Source organism: Bombyx mori, chromosome 22, assembly GCF_030269925.1.
Source record: "Bombyx mori chromosome 22, ASM3026992v2".
In the NCBI taxonomy this organism is placed as follows: Eukaryota; Metazoa; Arthropoda; class Insecta; order Lepidoptera; family Bombycidae; genus Bombyx; species Bombyx mori.
The window spans coordinates 7,997,441-8,016,368 of NC_085128.1; the positions used below are offsets into that span (position 1 = coordinate 7,997,441).

General features: G+C 36.3%; 2 protein-coding genes across 4 annotated transcripts; both read left to right on the top strand.

The window, feature by feature from the left end:
- Positions 1-335: 335 nt before the first annotated feature.
- Positions 336-4,494, top strand: LOC101736687 (integrator complex subunit 12). Its single transcript, XM_012695388.4, has 2 exons — positions 336-988; positions 2,145-4,494. Exons 1-2 carry the CDS (start codon positions 563-565, stop codon positions 2,445-2,447), a joined length of 729 nt encoding a protein of 242 aa, XP_012550842.1. The 5' UTR covers positions 336-562; the 3' UTR covers positions 2,448-4,494.
- Positions 4,495-10,450: 5,956 nt separating this feature from the next.
- Positions 10,451-18,050, top strand: LOC101740696 (doublesex- and mab-3-related transcription factor A2). Of its 3 annotated transcripts, none has more exons than XM_004931971.5 (5): positions 10,451-10,993; positions 15,859-16,032; positions 16,549-16,646; positions 17,066-17,234; positions 17,624-18,050. In XM_004931971.5, exons 1-5 carry the CDS (start codon positions 10,829-10,831, stop codon positions 17,912-17,914), a joined length of 897 nt encoding a protein of 298 aa, XP_004932028.3. In that variant the 5' UTR covers positions 10,451-10,828; the 3' UTR covers positions 17,915-18,050. The 3 variants fall into 3 exon arrangements, with proteins under 3 accessions (XP_004932028.3, XP_037874950.1, XP_062530905.1); XM_038019022.2 differs by having other exon boundaries at positions 10,578-10,993; positions 17,066-17,264; XM_062674921.1 differs by lacking the exon at positions 15,859-16,032 and having other exon boundaries at positions 10,584-10,993; positions 17,066-17,264.
- Positions 18,051-18,928: the final 878 nt, after the last annotated feature.

Below are 18,928 nucleotides of genomic sequence, written 5' to 3' on the forward strand. Positions count from 1 at the left end.
TTTATTTTTCCTTAATTGAGTGGATGATTTCACGGCTCACCTTGTATTAAGTGCCCTCCGGAGCCCATACACATCAATAACGTAAATGCCGCTACCTAATGAGAAATGAGCTCTAAGCCTTAGTTTCAAAATTCAACGGTTGCCTCCCTTTTCAAACTGAAACCCATAACTCCATAATGCCAGAAATAGGCAAGGTGATGGTAACAAGCCGTACGGGGACACCTTACTACTACTAGTTACGAAAAGTTTATTTTTTGCGGGTTTGATATTTATTTGTGGATTTGAACACTTGTATAGTCTCAAAAACAAGACTCGGCTGTATGGGCTGGCCCCTTTTGTATATTTAATGTAGGAAGAAAAAACTAAATTGTAGAAAAAATACAAAAAATTAAAAATCTGAAAATTACGGCAGTCTAAAACTTATGATTTTACGCTCTGTGAACCTGGCATAACCCCTCGAGGCTACCAGAATAGGGAGGCAAAAAAATATTGTATTATCATTTATGAAATACAAACGTACAATTCGTTCCTGTAGGTTATTTAAGTTTCAGTGTTAATAAACATGTCATCAATTGATTTCGATCCAGCTATAAAATTATGTTTAAAATACTTACATTCAAGTTCTGTAGATTCTACGGAACAATTGCGATTGACTCTCGATGATCACATCAGACAATCATATGGTAGTGCAAAAACTCTTGGTAATATGTTACCGAAGAAATATCTTAACGAAGAGAAGATGGAGTCACCTAGATCCAAACACAAAATAGATAAGAATGCAGTAACTAAGACGGTTCCTGTACCACAACAAAGTCCACAACAAATTCAAATACCTGAGAGAGAAAACGATGATGGTTCAGTTATGGATGGAGAATTGGCTTTTGACTTGTTAGAGGAAGACTTGACTTGTGCTGTCTGTAGACAAATAGCTGTGCAAGCCGGAAATCGCTTAGTGGAGTGTGATGGGTGCCGGGCACTGTACCATCAGGTTTGTGATGATAAAATTTATGTTAAAATAGTACAACAAAACATTTGATAAGTTAAATCTGAACATAGATGTATGTTCCATGTCATATATCACATGTTTAAGGGAATCGAATTAGTGTAGGAAAACAATCTTGATCTATCTTGCTTGCTACATTACGTTTTTGTAATACAAATGAAGTTAAATTAGAAGGTATTCATAGATTATTCTTTACATTACCTTAGGTAGACAAATGAGTCGTCTATTATCAAAGGTGGCAATCTGTGCATTTCAAAAAAAAATAATTATTGATATGTCAATTCAGATTGATTTGAATATAATCGTCTCCTTCAAAGAATACGGTTCAAAACCTGCATTAAATAAAGGTTAATAGTTAACCTGTTATTTATCTAAAATGTCGTTCCGAAGAGTTTTGTGACTGCCAATGGAATACAAAGTCAATAATTCGTTTTTCTGATTTACCAATCATTGTCCAAAAGTCAGATTGCCGGCTTTGATAATAGTCAACTCAAATAAGAATTTTGACCACTTTATAAATACAAACAAAAACTTATATATATCTATAATGCTGCGACCTGGAGATATAATTAGTAATTAATTAACACCAAGTGGGCCGGCAAGAAGTGGATGAGGAGAGCCGCAGACCGTGCTCAGTGGTGTGGATTGGGAGAGGCCTATGTCCAGCAGTGGACGACTGTGGGCTGTTGATGATGATGATGATGATGATGAAGTGGGCTGTGAGCTCGTCCACACATCTAGGCAATAAAAAAAAAATATATATAATTATTATAAAAATAAAGTGTTATAAAAATAGTATTCTACCCCTTTGAAGTAGTACACGTGACTGCTTTGTGACTGCCTATCTGGCTATAAAAGTATTGATTTATAATATTGTTATTCTTTCTACATGAAAACTACATTATACATTTATTAAGAAAAGAAAAAAGGTATATCTGTTGCCAAGATTTGAACATTTTGAATTTATTTGATTGCATCACCATTCATATGAGTACATAGTGTCTTACTAATTAGCCAGCAAAAGCTATATCACAGTATTTCTGGCATTGCTTTTGGTGTGTGAGACAAAACTTTATTCATTCTTGAGAGTTCAATTGAAACAGTATTCAATTACAAGTGTTATTCTATCTATTTTTTCCAGGATTGTCATAAGCCTGTGATCAGTGACAATGATATCGCTGCAGGTTGGCAATGTGCAACCTGTCTTGCAGCACATGGATTTACAACTAATTATTCAAGTAAAACTTCATCGAGCTCCAAGTCACCATCAAGAGTGTCTGGTTCCACAACCCCTGTAAAAATTTCATCTAGCAGTTCATCTTCATCATCACCATCGAAAGTTGTTACTCCAAATATGAATATCATTTCTGCAGACAAAAGGTTGCAGATAATGAAGAAGAAAGCTGCAAAACAACATGAAAAGAAGAAAAGCTCTAAGTCGTAATTACATATGTCGCTTAAGTGACATTAAGTGTAATTCTATTGATTAATAATGGTTAGATTAAAATTCCACAGCCAAGTAGGAGTGGGTGATATAAATCGTATATAGATTCAATATCTATATATCGCAGCAATATCGTTGAATCCGATATCGCCCCGCACGAAATCTATATATCGATATCAGCCGATACACGATATTGCTCGATGTGATGCGCATCGCCATATCGTACCGATTCGTGAATCGAAATCTATATTTCGATATCAGCCGATACACGATATTGCTCGATGTGATGCGCATCGGCATATCGTACCGATTCGTTAATATCAGCAATATTCGTTTGGTTCGTATCGAATCGGCCAGAGTGAGTGAGCGCACGATAGGGATATCATGTGATGAATGAAACAGAAACAGGCATTATCCATACAATTGTAAACCTTATATTTAAGTCCATATGTCTGTAGATTATTCTTAGCGTATCAGCAGGATACAATTAAGGAAAGAAGTTTCAACTTTCGACCCTAACTTGAATGCAGTATAGCCTATTTGCATCGTTGAATTTAATTTCACGCGCTTTGACCTTGAACTAGAATTTTTGGACAAGTGTTTATAAATACTTAAAAGTTTTTTGTGTTTGCTTTTTAAAGTATACATTTTTCTATTTTTAGTTGAATCCAAATAATTGAGTTTATTTCTTGTGTTTGTATTAAACTTTTGAAATCTACACTCTTTTGGTATATTTTGTAATTTTAAATTAAGACACAAAATACTAAAAACTGAAAATAATGTAGCCAGTCCTAAGCCTGGTAAACGTTGACTTAAATCTATATCTACTACGATATTATATCAGCGTATCGTTTCAAATCTCAAATATCATGAATCGAGAAAATCTACTAGCATCCATCAATATATAGATTCAGAAAATATATAGATTCAATATCCGATATTGATCCTCGATATATAGATACGATTCGATACGCGGCAAAACCGATATTACCCACTCCTACAGCCAAGTACCAATCTTTAAAATTAAATACGGTAAAAGCTCCTTATTCGCGCTTCCTTCACAGGCGTTTTCACCATTCACGGGTTTTAAAATGCAACTCAGTTCCTATAGTATTTGCGGCTAAAGATTTCTTTATTTGCGGATCTAATCAGTACAAAGATAGATACACAATGATAAAAAGGATTTCAATATGTGTAGGCCTTTAATCGAATATATTATTATATCCTTGTTAACCCGACGTCAAATGTACTAATAAAATAGTAAGATAGATCTTAATAAATCTACGCCTAAAGTATGTTGTTATGATATCGCTTTGACAAAAGCCGCTTTCGCCGGTTCGACGTTTTTGAGAATGTAAACAAACAGAATTAAATCAACCTTAAAATGCATCGCATAAATTCTATTTTTAAATGCGGCTACGTGAGACGTTCCTTTTTTTGGTAAGAGTAGCGTTTTTTATTGTTTCGTTTTTACGATTCCATATTCACGGTTTCTTTATTCGTGGCTTATATTCTTCTTCTTCTCAGTCGTTCACTCCTGGCGGAGTGGTCGTGGTTACGTAAGTCTTAATATTTGATTGCGGTTTTTGAGAGACTTCTCCATCTTTCTATATTTGTGGCGGTACGTGTACACTCAATAAGGCAACACTTCGTAGATAACTTAACCAAGTTTGTCCACCTTTTGGATGATATACCCCGCGAATAAAGAGCTTTTACTGTACATACTTAACAAGTGGTCACAGTTTACTTACATGATAAAGTAATACCATCATTGAACAATGAAATTTTACAGAATTCGCAAACGTATTATCACTATCCTGCTCATTTTTGCCCTGAATCAGTCACATGTGGATTAGACAAACAGTGGTAGGATTGTAGTAGGACCATTTTTGAGCCGTTAAGCAAAGTTATCAGCGTTTGAGAATCATCTTGCTCGTATAGCAAGTTGTTTGTAAGATAAAAGTATCTACTTTATAACCATATTCATATATTGTTAGTAATAAATATATAATATATGTAATTTAAAGAAATAAAATTGAAAAACTTTTTTTTGTCCTTATTTTATCCTTCTATTCCTCAATAAAGTTCATTTATGTAGCTAGACAGGTTTGGCCAGAAACATCATGGTCGGAGGTGGAAAAAGTCATGGTCAAAGTAATGGTATTCATAGATGTAACACCGTCACTTACCTTAGTAGTTAGGACCATTGGTCGAAGTCTCAATCACCGCTCAAACTCAATCACTCTTCAATCCGGATATCAAGATTAACGGATATCCGGATATCAGATATTAAGTTAAGAAGTCGTCGTGGCCTAAAGGATAAGAAGTCCGGTGCATTCGTATCGAGCGATGCACCGGTGTTCGAATGTCGCTGGCGGGTACCAATTTTTCTAATGAAATACGTACTCAACAAATGTTCACGATTGACTTCCACGGTGAAGGAATAACATCGTGCAATAAAAATCAAACCCGCATAATTATAATTTGCGTAATTACTGGTGGTAGGACCTCTTGTGAGTCCGCACGGGTAGGTACCACCGCCCCGCCTATTTCTGCCGTGAAGCAGTAATGCGTTTCGGTTTGAAGGGTGGAGCAGCCGTTGTGACTATACTGAGACCTTAGAACTATATCTCAAGGTGTGTGGCGCATTTACGTTGTAGATGTCTATGTCTATGGGCTCCAGTAACCACTTAACACCAGGTGGGCTGTGGCTCGTCCACACATCTAAGCAATAAAAAAAAAAAACCGTAAAGGTGCTAATAAAATTTATTATGATTAACACTTTTTGACAGTATTCTAAACACGGATTTGTTAGCAAATTTGAGTTTGACTTTTTTTTTATGTAACTTTAAAATCATTTGTTTCGTGCGATGCACAATCGTTATAATAGTCTAGTCAACAAGTTCAAAAACGTGTTAAATAGACATAAAGCTCCTAAAAATATGTACGATAGCTCATTGGATGCGGAATGATGTCTACAAAAATGTTTTTTAAGGGCTTATTAGCACATAAAAAATTGCGATTGTTATAAACAAAATAAGATTTAAAAAAAAAGGAATTTGTTTTTCCTTAATAATTTCTAAAATAATGATATTTAAGGAATTTTGAAAAAAGAACCTGAAAGAGGAGGAAATTTCCAATTAAAAAGTCCCAGCTCTCGGAATTCTATCTCTATTATTTATAAAAAAAAATTAACGCTGTAAATAGCGCTCCGCGAGGTCGCTACGGCATAGGCGCGCCGTCTAAAAAGCCGGTATATCACCTAAAATATTTTTTTTATAGTATTAAATAACAATTTAAAAATTTGAATAAATTATGGTGTAATCTAAACACTTGAACGAAAAAAACCTCGGTGAAAAAAAATTTTTATATCGATTTTTCAAAAATTTACACCATTGTTAATTAATTAACTTTTTTCCAATCTCTGTTTTTATAAATTACGGTATAAAAGTTACAATAATTCATCTATAAATTTTTCCCTTCGTGGAGCTCTTATCATTTAAGTACTTAATAAAGATAAGCAAAAAAAATTTTTTAATCTTTATTATTTTGATAATTATAAATTTTTTTAATTAACAAAAAATTAAATTTCTAAAAAATATTATGAAAAATAGTTTTTTTCCGTAATATCTTAATTTTGCTGTTTTTGCATCTACCATAGGTATTAATTAACATTTAAAAAAAAAATTTGACGCTATTTGTTAAGAAATTGTTTATAAACAAATACACTATTTTGGGACTTTTTAAAAAAAATTTTACCGTCTTATTGTATAGGTGAAATAAAGATTTAAAAAAAAAATTCTTAAATAAATGTTTTAATTGTTTAAAATCGTTTTTTTCATATTTCAATTGTTTAAGAAATTATTTTTTTCTTAAAAATCATCATTGACTCTTTTCAGCGGATTAACAAAGAAATACATTTTTTTATAAATAATTTCATTGTTTATTAACTTAACAATTTGTTATAAAAAATTAATATTAATCGTTATATTTTTTTTCGAAAACTACAAAAAATTACAAAAACAACCATACATAACAAAATATAGAAAAAAAAAAATTGTATTTTTTACAGCATTTTTAGATATTATATGATAATGAAATTACAGCCGTTACATAATTTGTCAAGCTTGTTATAACTTTTAAACTATAAGAGATACGGTAAAGGACACTCAGGTCATTTTTATAAAGGATTTATGAATATTAATTTTTTATAACAAATTGTTAAGTTAATAAACAATGAAATTATTTATAAAAAAATGTATTTCTTTGTTAATCCACTGAAAAGAGTCAATGATGATTTTTAAGAAAAAAATAATTTCTTAAACAATTGAAATATGAAAAAAACGATTTTAAACAATTAAAACATTTATTTAAGAATTTTTTTTTTTAAATCTTTATTTCACCTATACAATAAGACGGTAAAAATTTTTTTAAAAAGTCCCAAAATAGTGTATTTGTTTATAAACAATTTCTTAACAAATAGCGTCAAAATTTTTTTTTAAATGTTAATTAATACCTATGGTAGATGCAAAAACAGCAAAATTAAGATATTACGGAAAAAAACTATTTTTCATAACATCTTTTTGAATTTAAATTTTTTGTTAATTAAAAAAAATTATAATTATGAAAATAATAAAGATTAAAAAATTTTTTTTGCTTATCTTTATTAAGTACTTAAATGATAAGAGCTCCACGAAGGGAAAAATTTATAGATGAATTATTGTAACTTTTATACCATAATTTATAAAAACAGAGATTGGAAAAAAGTTAGTTAATTAACAATGGTGTAAATTTTTGAAAAATCGATATAAAATTTTTTTTTCACCGAGGTTTTTTTCGTTCAAGTGTTTAGATTACACCATAATTTATTCAAATTTTTAAATTGTTATTTAATACTATAAAAAAATATTTTAGGTGATATACCGGCTTTTTAGACGGCGCGCCTATGCCGTAGCGACCTCGCGGAGCGCTATTTTCAGCGTTAATTTTTTTTTATAAATAATAGAGATAGAATTCCGGGAGTTGAGACTTTTTTATTGGAAATTTCCTCCTCTTTCAGGTTCTTTTTTCAAAATTCCTTAAATATCATTATTTTAGAAATTATTAAGGAAAAACAAATTCCTTTTTTTTTAAATCTTATTTTGTTTATAACAATCGCAATTTTTTATGTGCTAATAAGCCCTTAAAAAGCATTTTTGTAGACATCATTCCGCATCCAATGAGCTATCGTACATATTTTTAGGAGCTTTATGTCTATTTAACACGTTTTTGAACTTGTTGACTAGACTATAACTTTCTCTTTATAAACTGCAAATTTGCATTCAATATTAAGCTTTATCTAGTGTTGTACATTGCAAATTTTTAGCAAGTGTCATTATTGGGTTTTTGTGGATTTATGGAAATATGAAGAGAATAAAATAAAAATATGTGATCCTGTGTGCCAGGCATGGGCTCCAAAAATACATACTTCAAAGAATACTAACTTGTGACATTCCTACTAGGGATACTACTAATGTATATATTGAGCGAAGACACACTGTACCTACACTACCTACTGCTCTTAAATACTTTTTTGTTAAGTTGACATGTATCTACATACCTTCTATGTACCTATCTGAGTAACAACGTATTTCATCACTATATGACGTTCAAATTTGCACACAATTTAAGGACCGATGACGATACTATAATTTTAATTAAATTTCCCTAATATATTTTTTTTTTTATTGCCCTTGTAGGCAGACGAGCATACGGCCCACCTGATGGTGAGTGGTTACCGTCGCCCATGGACTTCAGCAATGCCAGGGGCAGAGCCAAGCCGCTGCCTACCGCTTAATACTCTCCACAAGCCTCGTTTGATGAAGATTATGTCATAGCGCTCGGGAAACACCGTGGAGGAGAGTCCATTCCATAGCCGGATGGTACGTGGCAAAAAATACCTCTGGAAACGCAGTGTGGATGACCGCTGTGGCTCCAGGTATTATGGATGAACTTTATTCCGGTGGCGGGCGGTGCGATGGTAAAAACGAGATGACGGTATCATCTCGCACAATTCTTCAGAGCACTCCTCATGGAACATACGGTACAAAATACAGGAACCGAAGTCCCTCCGCAGACCCAGAGGTTCCAAGCGATCTGTGAGAATGGGATTATCGACAATCCGAACGGCTCTCTTCTGTATGGAGTCAAATGGAAGTAGCTGGTATTTGGGAGCCCCGGCCCAGAGATGGGAGCAGTATTCTCCACGCGAGGCCGGACTTGTGCTTTATAAAGCAAAAGTCTTTGTCCAGGCGTGAAGTACCGCTTCGCTCTGTTGAGGACTCCCAGCATTTTGGACACCAACTTGGCTTTGCCTTCCAAATGACTCCAAAATTGGACATCGCGCGAAATGTCGACCCCAAGTATCCCGATAGTCTCGGAAGGTTGAAGGGATACTCCTTGGAATTGCAGCGCCATGACAAAGGGATCCTTCTTCGCAGTGAACGCGCAAACTTGTGTCTTTAACGATTCATTCGATAATGTTTAATTCACCCCTATCGGATACTCGCCCCAGGGAGTTCTCACTTCAACCACAAGTTTTGATCGTCTCTCTTGCACCACGCTTCGAGAGAGACACTGATGGTCCATATATCGCGCATCCCCCGTGCTGTCATCCGCATAGCAAAGCATGCCATCAATAGACAGCATGTCATTGATATACAGGATGGAAAGCGTGGGGAAGAGCACCGACCCTTGTGGAACGCCAGCGTTAATGGTCACGGTATTAGAACAGTCACCGTCTACAACGACTGTGATGCTCCGCCCATCCAAAAAGCTAGCGATCCACTTGCAGAGACCCTCGGGGATTCCGTAAGATGTTAGCTTCGAGAGAAGTGCCTTATGCCAGACCGTATCGAAGGCCTTCACGATATCAAGGCTCACAGCAAGAGCCTCACCTTTGCTCTCCAAGGCTTCAGCCCATCTGTGAGTAAAGTATACAAGAAGATCGCCAGCTGAGCGACCGTGACGGAAACCATACTGCCGGTCACTGATCATCTGGCGATCCTCAAGATACTTCAGGAGTTGTATATTTATTATTCGCTCCATCACCTTGGAAAGCAAAGAAGTTATCGCGATAGGCCTATAGCACGATGGGTCCGACCGGTCACCCTTCTTGGGGATAGGGTGGACGTGGGCGGTCTTCTATGAAGAAGGAACCCTGTTAGTGCAATAAGAGAGGCGATACAAACGCGTTAGCGCAGGCGTCAGCTCAGGGGCGCACGTTTTCAAAACCACTGCAGGGATGCCGTCTGGCCCACTCGACTTATGGACGTCCAGGAGTTGGAGTTCCCGCCTGACTGCATACTGTGTGAAGCAGATCTCCGGCAGGGAACTATCACATCGGGGGATGTTCGGTGGTGTGGCACCCCCGTCGTCCACAGTCGAGTTCGAGGCGAAGAGTTTGACCAGAAGGTCAGCCTTCTCTTTTGCACTATGGGCCAGACTGTCATCGGACTTGCGTAGTGCTGAGAGACTAGACCTGCAAAAATTTCCTTCTGCAGCTAAACGCTCAGCTGTTCAACTTAGCTAAAGCCTAACGAAAAATAAGTTTGAGTGCATTCGAGTCCGCTTGTGAACAACGTAGTCTATTCTACTGATAACAAATCAGCACAGTTATATCTACGACTAATATTTTGTTGCTAAGATAGTTAATAACCAAAGTTAGGTAATCAATGATCGATCTGTCAAAAAGTTAAAACTCAATGATTTTACCTACTTAATCTTAATGTGTAGTAGAACAAACTCACTTAAAATGTTTATTTAAGACGAAAGCTCTCAATGTTAACATAATGTACGCTCCTGAAATTTGAACATTGACGCTTGTTGACAGAAACACAAGCAAAAAGGATTACTTTCTGATGTTTTTCAACATTTGTAACCAATCCTGAAAGTTCGTTACTGTGATTGGCCGGATTCTGAAGTAGGGCGGATCGGGATGAACGGGATGTTACGCTGAGTTTCTGGTGACTACGCTCTTTTGAGCCTAAAACAAATGGAATAGAGTCAATTGTAGCGCTGTGATCTAGAGATACAAGCTAATTTTGTTACGCCTACTATCTTATTTTCTGTCTATCGTTTTCTGAAAATCTCGAGTTCATAACGATAAACGTCAGGTTGAAGAGTGCTGCGTGGGCGGAACGTATACTCTCGAGTGTTTTGACAAATTTAATACAAATATTGATAAACAAAATTACAGTGTAAATTAAAGAATCTTTTTAATTAAATTATCATCAAATAATTAGGGACCAAAAAAGTGTTTGGTTGGACGTTAGTAACAATTTTTTTTTCAAGTTTCAAGTTAAATTGTTGAGTGAAAACGAATATTTCTTTTATTGCGAAATATGTTGAACAACAGTGGTAGAGCTCGGGTGCCAAAATGTGCACGCTGTCGCAATCACGGGCTTATTTCAAGCTTACGGGGTCACAAAAAAGCATGTGCCTACCGTCACTGTCAATGTCCTAAATGTGGGCTAATTAAGGAAAGGCAACGAATCATGGCTGCACAGGTATGAATTTTATAAGATAAAAATATGTATCAAAGTGTTTAGATAGTTTGACTTACCATCTGTGATATTTTATGAATCTTTTTTACCTCTCTTATCTCTTAGGAGCTCCCCTCTTGTTTATATAAACTATAATTTAATTTTCTAACATCGCTCCATAAGTTAAGAGTTTAGCTTGTGTGATATTATTATTAATTACGTTTACTACGTCTGCGTCTACTTATTTATTAATTTACAGTATGATCCCAACACATAACACATATTTTTTTTACGAATAATAGTAAATAAAAGCGCTCTTGGGTACATTAAAAGTGATTTACTCGAGGAAAGCATTGAATAACCTATCTGGAATATATCCAAATAGAACTAACTCTTCAAAATTGTGTGTCAATTCATTGTCTTAAGGGAATTCGTATATATTGGAAAATAGCATGACTTATAAACGAATTACCTGCCCAATTTTTTAAATACGTTTATTATTTCGATTACTATCGAAAGCGCACGAGGTTAATCGAGGTCGATCGTGGATATTAGCAAAGAACACCCAAGCCGTTGCCGAATGAAGATAACTCTTTTTAAGGTTCGATTGAAGAAGGATACATAGCGCTCGGGAAAATGTCTTTGAGAGTAGTTCCAGTCCCAGAGATTGATAATGTGAAGCGTAAATTATGCTTTGAACTGCACTGTGAATGATTCTAACTTATTAAGCTTCTGTGGTGAGCAGAGCAATAACATAAGAGAGCACGGAATCATCTCGAAGAATTCATAAGAGTTCTTTATAATAAACGCATTAGACCTATTTTGAAAACCAACACACAACCAAGCGACATACCTACTTTATATCAAGGGCGGATCCAGCTTTGGCGCCAGGAGGGGGTCAAATAGTCAAATTTAGATGCGTTCGTTCCCAAACGTTTGCCATTATACAAAGTTATTATATTATATTAAATTAATTAAATATTGAAGGTATGTAGTTACATAAAATCTGTATGTTGACAAAATATATAAATAAAATCATTATATTCAATTAGTGGCCCACCTAAGTCCTGGAACCAGCTCAGGGGGTGGTCATGACCCCCATGCCCCCCCCCTGGATCCGCCATTGCTTTATATATTCCGTCTGTTGTTATATTTTACCGGTGGTGATTTACTAGTGAATATCCTTGTTCTTGTACAAACAAACCCCTTGATTCGTCCAAGGTAAGAGATCATCGTGGATAAAGGATAAGCCGACCGGTGTGCCTATACCTACTCGTCAAGCGGTGCGACTATAACTGGGCTTAAGTCCTGTAAGCAGGCACCTTAATTTCATTCCTAAGAGGGATGGTGCCAAAAGATATATCTAGAAATTAACTGAGGAAGAAAGCAATTTTAGGTAGTATGAGTTTAATGGCGAATAGTGCAATAGTATCGGGATACTTGGGGTCGACATTTCGAGCGATGTCCAATTTCGGAGTCATTTGGAAGGCAAAGCCAAGTTGGCGTCCAAAATGCTGGGAGTCCTCAACAGAGCGAAGCGGTACTTCACGCCTGGACAAAGACTTTTGCTCTATAAAGCACAAGTCCGGCCTCGCGTGGAGTACTGCTCCCATCTCTGTGCCGAGGCTCCCAAATACCAGCTTCTTCCATTTGACTCCATACAGAAGAGAGCCGTTCGGATTGTCGATAATCCCATTCTCACGGATCGTTTGGAGCCTCTGGGTCTGCGGAGGGACTTCGGTTCCCTCTGCATTTTGTATCGCATGTTCCATGGGGAGTGCTCTGAGGAATTGTTCGAGATGATACCAACGTCTCGTTTTTACCATCGCACCGCCCGCCACCGGAGTAGAGTTCATCCATACTACCTGGAGCCACTGCGGTCATCCACAGTGCGTTTCCAGAGATCTTTTTTGCCACTATCCGGCTATGGAATGAGCTCCCCTTCACGGTGTTTCCCGAGCGCTATGACATGTCCTTCTTCAAACGAGGCTTGTGGAGAGTATTAAGCGGTAGGTAGCGGCTTGGCTCTGCCCCTGGCATTGCTGAAGTCCATGGGCGACGGTAACCACTCACCATCAGGTATGCTCGTCTGCCAACAAAGGCAATAAAAAAAAAGTTAAATTTAGATGACGTGACATTACGTGACGTGATGATATGATATGTATTCCCATAACATTAAACAATTCATTAAAACACTCCCTGCGGAAGCTGCAGCCGGCTTTCATATAACGTATATGCTGCAGTATATATACTTACGTTATATAGAAAAAACCGGAGTTCCTCCATAGACCTAGAATTTTCAAACGGCTTTGAGAATGTCATTGTCATTGTCGAATTCGAGCGTCTCACTTCTTTATGGAGTCTAATGAAGTAGTTGGTTAGTATTTTAAAGCCGAGGCCAGAGAGAGGAGTAGTATTCTACGCGAGGCCAGACCTGTACTTAGTAAAGATTAAGTCGAGGCATCAAGTACTACTTCCGTTCGTACTGTTGAAAACTCATAATACTTCAGAAACCAACTTATTTTTAGGTACTTGCAATATTTTACCTTATTTTCGATATTGACCGTTTGGGATGGTATGGACATGTGATGAGACGGAATGAAAATGAGGTTGTTAAGAGAGTGTTAACTATGAATGTGGAAGGATTTAGAGGAAGAGGTAGACCTAAGAAGAAATGGATGGATTGTGTGAAAGACGATATGGGTAGGAGGGGAGTGAGCGAAGAAATGGTATATGATAGAAGAGTATGGAAGGAGAAAACATGTTGCGCCGACCCCAGGTAACTGGGAGAAGGGCAGGATAATGATGATGATGATGATTTTCGATATTGAACGATGATATCAACTTCATGAATCCGAATATTCTCGGTTATAGACTTATTGTAGGATTTGGGGGCCATGGCGGAAGGATCTTCAGAGGACTAAATTCAAATAAATACAATTCACCTCATCAGAGACGCCCCTAAAACAGTTCTCCACTTCAGACAAAGCTTCGATCGTCTCTATTGAACCATGTTGCAAGAAAAATTGATGGCCAGTGTGATTTCCTTCTGAGATGTTCCGCACTCAAAATCCGCTTTGCTGCCACTCTTTGATTAATAGGCAAAGTACTCTCAGTTCAAGGTACACTAGAAGCTGAGTAATTAATAACCTGTCACCTTGAAAAGCAAGGGAGTTATCGCGATAAGCCGAATTATTTAAATCAGGGGTTCTGAAAGGACATCCTATTTAAGGGTATGGTGGGCATCTATGGTGACAGACATTCCACGGACACGGAACCCTATTGATATTTTGGAAACTCCTTCAAAAATATGATATATTTAAAGCTTTTTAGTTTTATTCCTCTTCATTATAAAAAATAGCATACTTTTAACGAATGTGTACTTTATTTTATTTGCTTCATGTATTTAAAGATTATCAATGAGAACTTGATTGGTCTTGGGATATTTATCTCAGGGTTTATGTTATACTACTGGATTTTGTGTTAAATAAGTATAGTATACTACTGTATCTTTTATTAATAATTAGGTGATATAACACAGTAATAGATTTTTTTTTTAGTTCACTTTAAGTTTGAAGAATTTAACTGGATCGGGTTGAGTTGGACATTTGTGTTTTTTTACAATAGTAAAGAAAAAAATCACAAATTCAAAAAGAACTAAAGCTTTTGCTGAATTTAAGACTTGTTCAGACAAAACTAATTAATAAACTTTTAATGGGCTTGCTAGTGGCCATGGCTATGTAACCCGATTCATCATCTGGCCAGATCGATCGCATAATATTGGTTACAGAAGTATACACCGCTGCTAGGTCATTCCTACAGGCCAAGGAAAAGTTTATCAAAAAGAAGTCACGATTCTCTGTCTTTTTATCATCATTATATCAACTTATTATAGCTCATATCCAAAACTTTTAGTTTCTAAAAATAAAAAGCAATTTAGAAGCGTTAATGTGTTTTAATGTGGTGAAATCGAGAACAGCTAATGCAGCGTCTCAGTTTATTTAAACAAGTGGCAGTGTTTACTATAGACGCCGGATGAACCATCGATCGGTTTACACGGTAATGCATCGTTCTCGATGTCGCATTGATCACTTGCATACCTTACGTTGTCATTTTCAATTTTTTAATAATAAGGGATGTAATAAAATGATGATTAAAAACGTCATTTAAGGTGACAACGTCTTTGTTAATTTCTAGTTGTTTCTATCTCGATTACCCGTGAAATAGTAAATTTTAATAAATAAAATGGTGTAACAAATAAATTGTATGATTTGTTATAATTTTACCTAGAGGTAGGCCAAACGTGATCTAAGAGTTAGTTTATCGTGGCAAAAAGATCAGTTTTGTTTCAATTAACGGCACCTAAATATGATAAATTTGATCAGTATTCCAGGGACGTACGGTTTCATTAGATTTGGTCTGAGATTGAGTTTTGTTTACGTTTCCAATGAAACTGCGACCGGCTCAGGGCTAAACGCGCCGGTACGACGCCGCCCGCCTTCGACGCTGGCTACCGTAATTCCCTGGGGTGGTCGCTTACTACAAACACAAATGCTGTGTGTTTGTCATTGATTTTCCGATAAATTGGTTTGTCACTAATGCGGGTGTATTTTATTACATTTATGTACATACACTGCACAAATAGTACGACATTTGTCACTTTGTTTTTGAATTCGATTAGTCCGTAATGTTTGATATTTTAATTAAATCTGCTGATAAAATGAAATGGATAAAATTATTACATAATTTATATTATTTTTTATTTCATAATAAGTTATCATTACCAGAAGTGGCCATTCTAAAAACTTAAATATAGAAATATTCGTCGTTGGCTTTTACGAGTATATAGAATAAAATACCTACCTGATTTAAGTAAATTTTGCAAACAGGTGGCATTAAAGAGACAACAGGCTGCCGAAGATAAAATAGCCCTACACTTGGCCTCAGTTGAGACCGGTACTCCTCTAGAAAGCTTGCCTCCAGGCCGCATCTATGGGATGAGAGTGACTGACCCCAGCCCTAGTCCTGGTCCGGAACCAGATTCAGCTGCTGATGATCAAATCGTTAGTATATTATACAATATACTATACCACAACTATATATATACATACATATATAACTACTACTACTACTAATCACTATGAAAAAACCACTAATGTCTCTTAAAAATGTCAATTTAAGATAATGAATAAGAATGTAATAAAAGCAGGTAGGTTTTATTATATTAATAATATCGGAATATTAAGTAATTGGCAATAATTTAGCGGTACCCGTGTGTTATTAAGATGATGTCGGCATACACTTAAGTTTTAATACAGCTTTTCTTTTTTTATCGTTTTTATAGCAAATAATTAACCAATGTATGTATCCCATTGGATTTTGGTCATCACCGAGGACATCAAGCCAATAAATACTATAAGCAAAAAAATTAAACACCTTTTTCAAAATGGAATATTTACTAGGTATTTAAATTAAAAGTTGGACTTAATTCTTATGGGACACTTTGCTTAGGCAAGTTGATGATAATTACCGATTACAGAACATAAATTATAGAACATAATTTATATGTTCCTTTCCAGCCGATTCATATAGACAGCGAAACCAGCGATTCTCTTCCAGACTGCAGCAATGTTTCACCCGATTCAGTAGGAAATTCCTCAGGGGTTTCCCAATTACGGTACGGTTCACGCATTTAAATTATAAATAGATTGTACCTATATGTGAGGTTCATGTAGGATGCATGTGATCTTACTGGTGGTAGGACCTCTTGTGAGTTTAATGGTGGTAGGACCTCTTGTGAGTCCGCATGGGTAGGTACCACCACCCCGCCTATTTCTGCCGTGAAGCAGTAATGCGTTTCGGTTTGAAGGATGGGGTAACCGTTGTAACTATACTGAACTTATATCTCAAGGTGGGTGGCGCATTTACGTTGTAGATGTCTATGGGCTCCAGTAACCACTTAACACCAGGTGGGCTGTGAGCTCGCCTACCCATCTAAACAATAAAAAAAAAAAAAAAAATGTGAACTTTATAGTACACACATATGACGTCACAAAATATTTGACAGTCTAATTTTTAATGAAGAAATGGATGTAGGTCAGGACAAGATGAGTCTACAGTTGAAGCTGAAGGCGCCGTGAGCACAGCGGGTCTGGAAATGTTACGCAAACTGTTTCCCGGGAAGAAGCGTTCGGTGTTGGAGCTAGTTTTACGCCGCTGCAACCACGATCTGCTACGTGCTGTTGAACATTTTAACGCAACACATGTTAGTAGTTATTACTTTCTTCAGAAAATGGTGAGAGGATTGTTATTGATTGTCTAATGTTTTAACAGTAAAAAATATGCTATTAATTTTTTTGGCATGGCAATAAAGACGTAGGTACATTAGAAAAATGAACTAAAATATTATAAAAGCGTATTTTGTTAGTTTTTTTTAACTATTATTTATTTTTCATTTTTTAGTTGAATTTCAATGTTTTCAATTTTTGTTAAATTTTTTTAAACATTTAATTGTCATCGTTCCTTAATTAGTATACCAGATTTCGAGTTAATCCGACGTTTTGAAGGGGATCAAAATCAAGTTCAAACATTCCGTTACAAACATACATACGTCTGAAGCTAATAAAAGTGTATTAATAACACATTGTTGAACAGGGTCGAGATAAAATTCCGGAGAGTACTACAGGATTAGGATTCGAAGCTTCTGTGTCAAGTTCTGAAGATCCAGAGTCTCGATGGTCAGCCTTCAGGCCGGTCAGTAGGCGTGCACCACTTCTCCCAGCTTTAGTGATGGGACGGGTTTACGGTTCAGAGTGGTTGGTTCCACTACCAGCTTTACCAACTTTGTCGACTCCGCTACTCCTACCGCTGCAGCATCAACACGTCCCACCAGCGTCCTGCAACCCTTGTGCGCCTGACTGCCGACAGTGCAATAATCATCATTAAATGAAATAGGCAACCGCCTGAACTCATAGCAACTAATACTAATAATTATAATAATTTATCGAAGTCGTCATTATTAACTTTATTTCAATGCTTTTTATGTCAGTGATTGTTATTAAATTACTTCATTTACTGGATATTCTGTTATTTTAAATCTAAAAACTTTGGTATCTCGATAAAACCGAAATGGGATCTGTCACTGACAACCTCAAGGAACACCAATAAATACCAAGCATCCCATCACCTCATTCGCTACTATTAAAAAAGTTTTCAGAAAACAACTTGGTTTTGTCCAGTCTATTTCTTCCGCAAATTAGTTAACGAGTTTCTGTTTCAAGACAAAAGATCAAGTATAAAATATTACTAAAAACCTAATAAGGTCATTTGACATCTCTTAATTCCTAAACATGATGATTTTAATTTAAACACTTATTCTAGTCCTAATTCCAATCGACATAACTTAACCTTTAGCCTTACTGGTGTAGCCAGTCTGAATGTGTTACTTTATCGATCAATAAACTTTAGGTTTTATGTAGTTGAGTAATCGAGTTTACCGCCATCCTGGTGTAAAATGGTAACCAGAGCTCGTAAAACATCACCACCCGAATGCAGTCTTATCATGAGATATGCGGCCGAAGTCATTGTAATGTATTACGGCTGGTCCACCCTTAAATCCGGAACACCGGACTACAGGCAGATATTGTAGATTTGATGCATATCCAGGCGGGCTTACGCCCTATCTCCAGTAGATAAATACTAAGTAGTGGTATAATGCTCAGAGAACTCTACTACACGTCATTTCGGATCCTCCTGATCCACTAACGGTGCTTTTAGGTACCTCAGGCACCGGTCACCGCAAGTGACGTGTTTGTCGAGTAAACTAACCCATAGACACAGCCCACTGAGTTTCTCGCCGGATCTTCTCAGTGGGTCGCGTTTCCGATCCGGTGGTAGATTCTGCGAAGCACTGCTCTTGCTAGGGCCAGTGTTAGCAACATCTCCTGGTTTGAGCCCCGA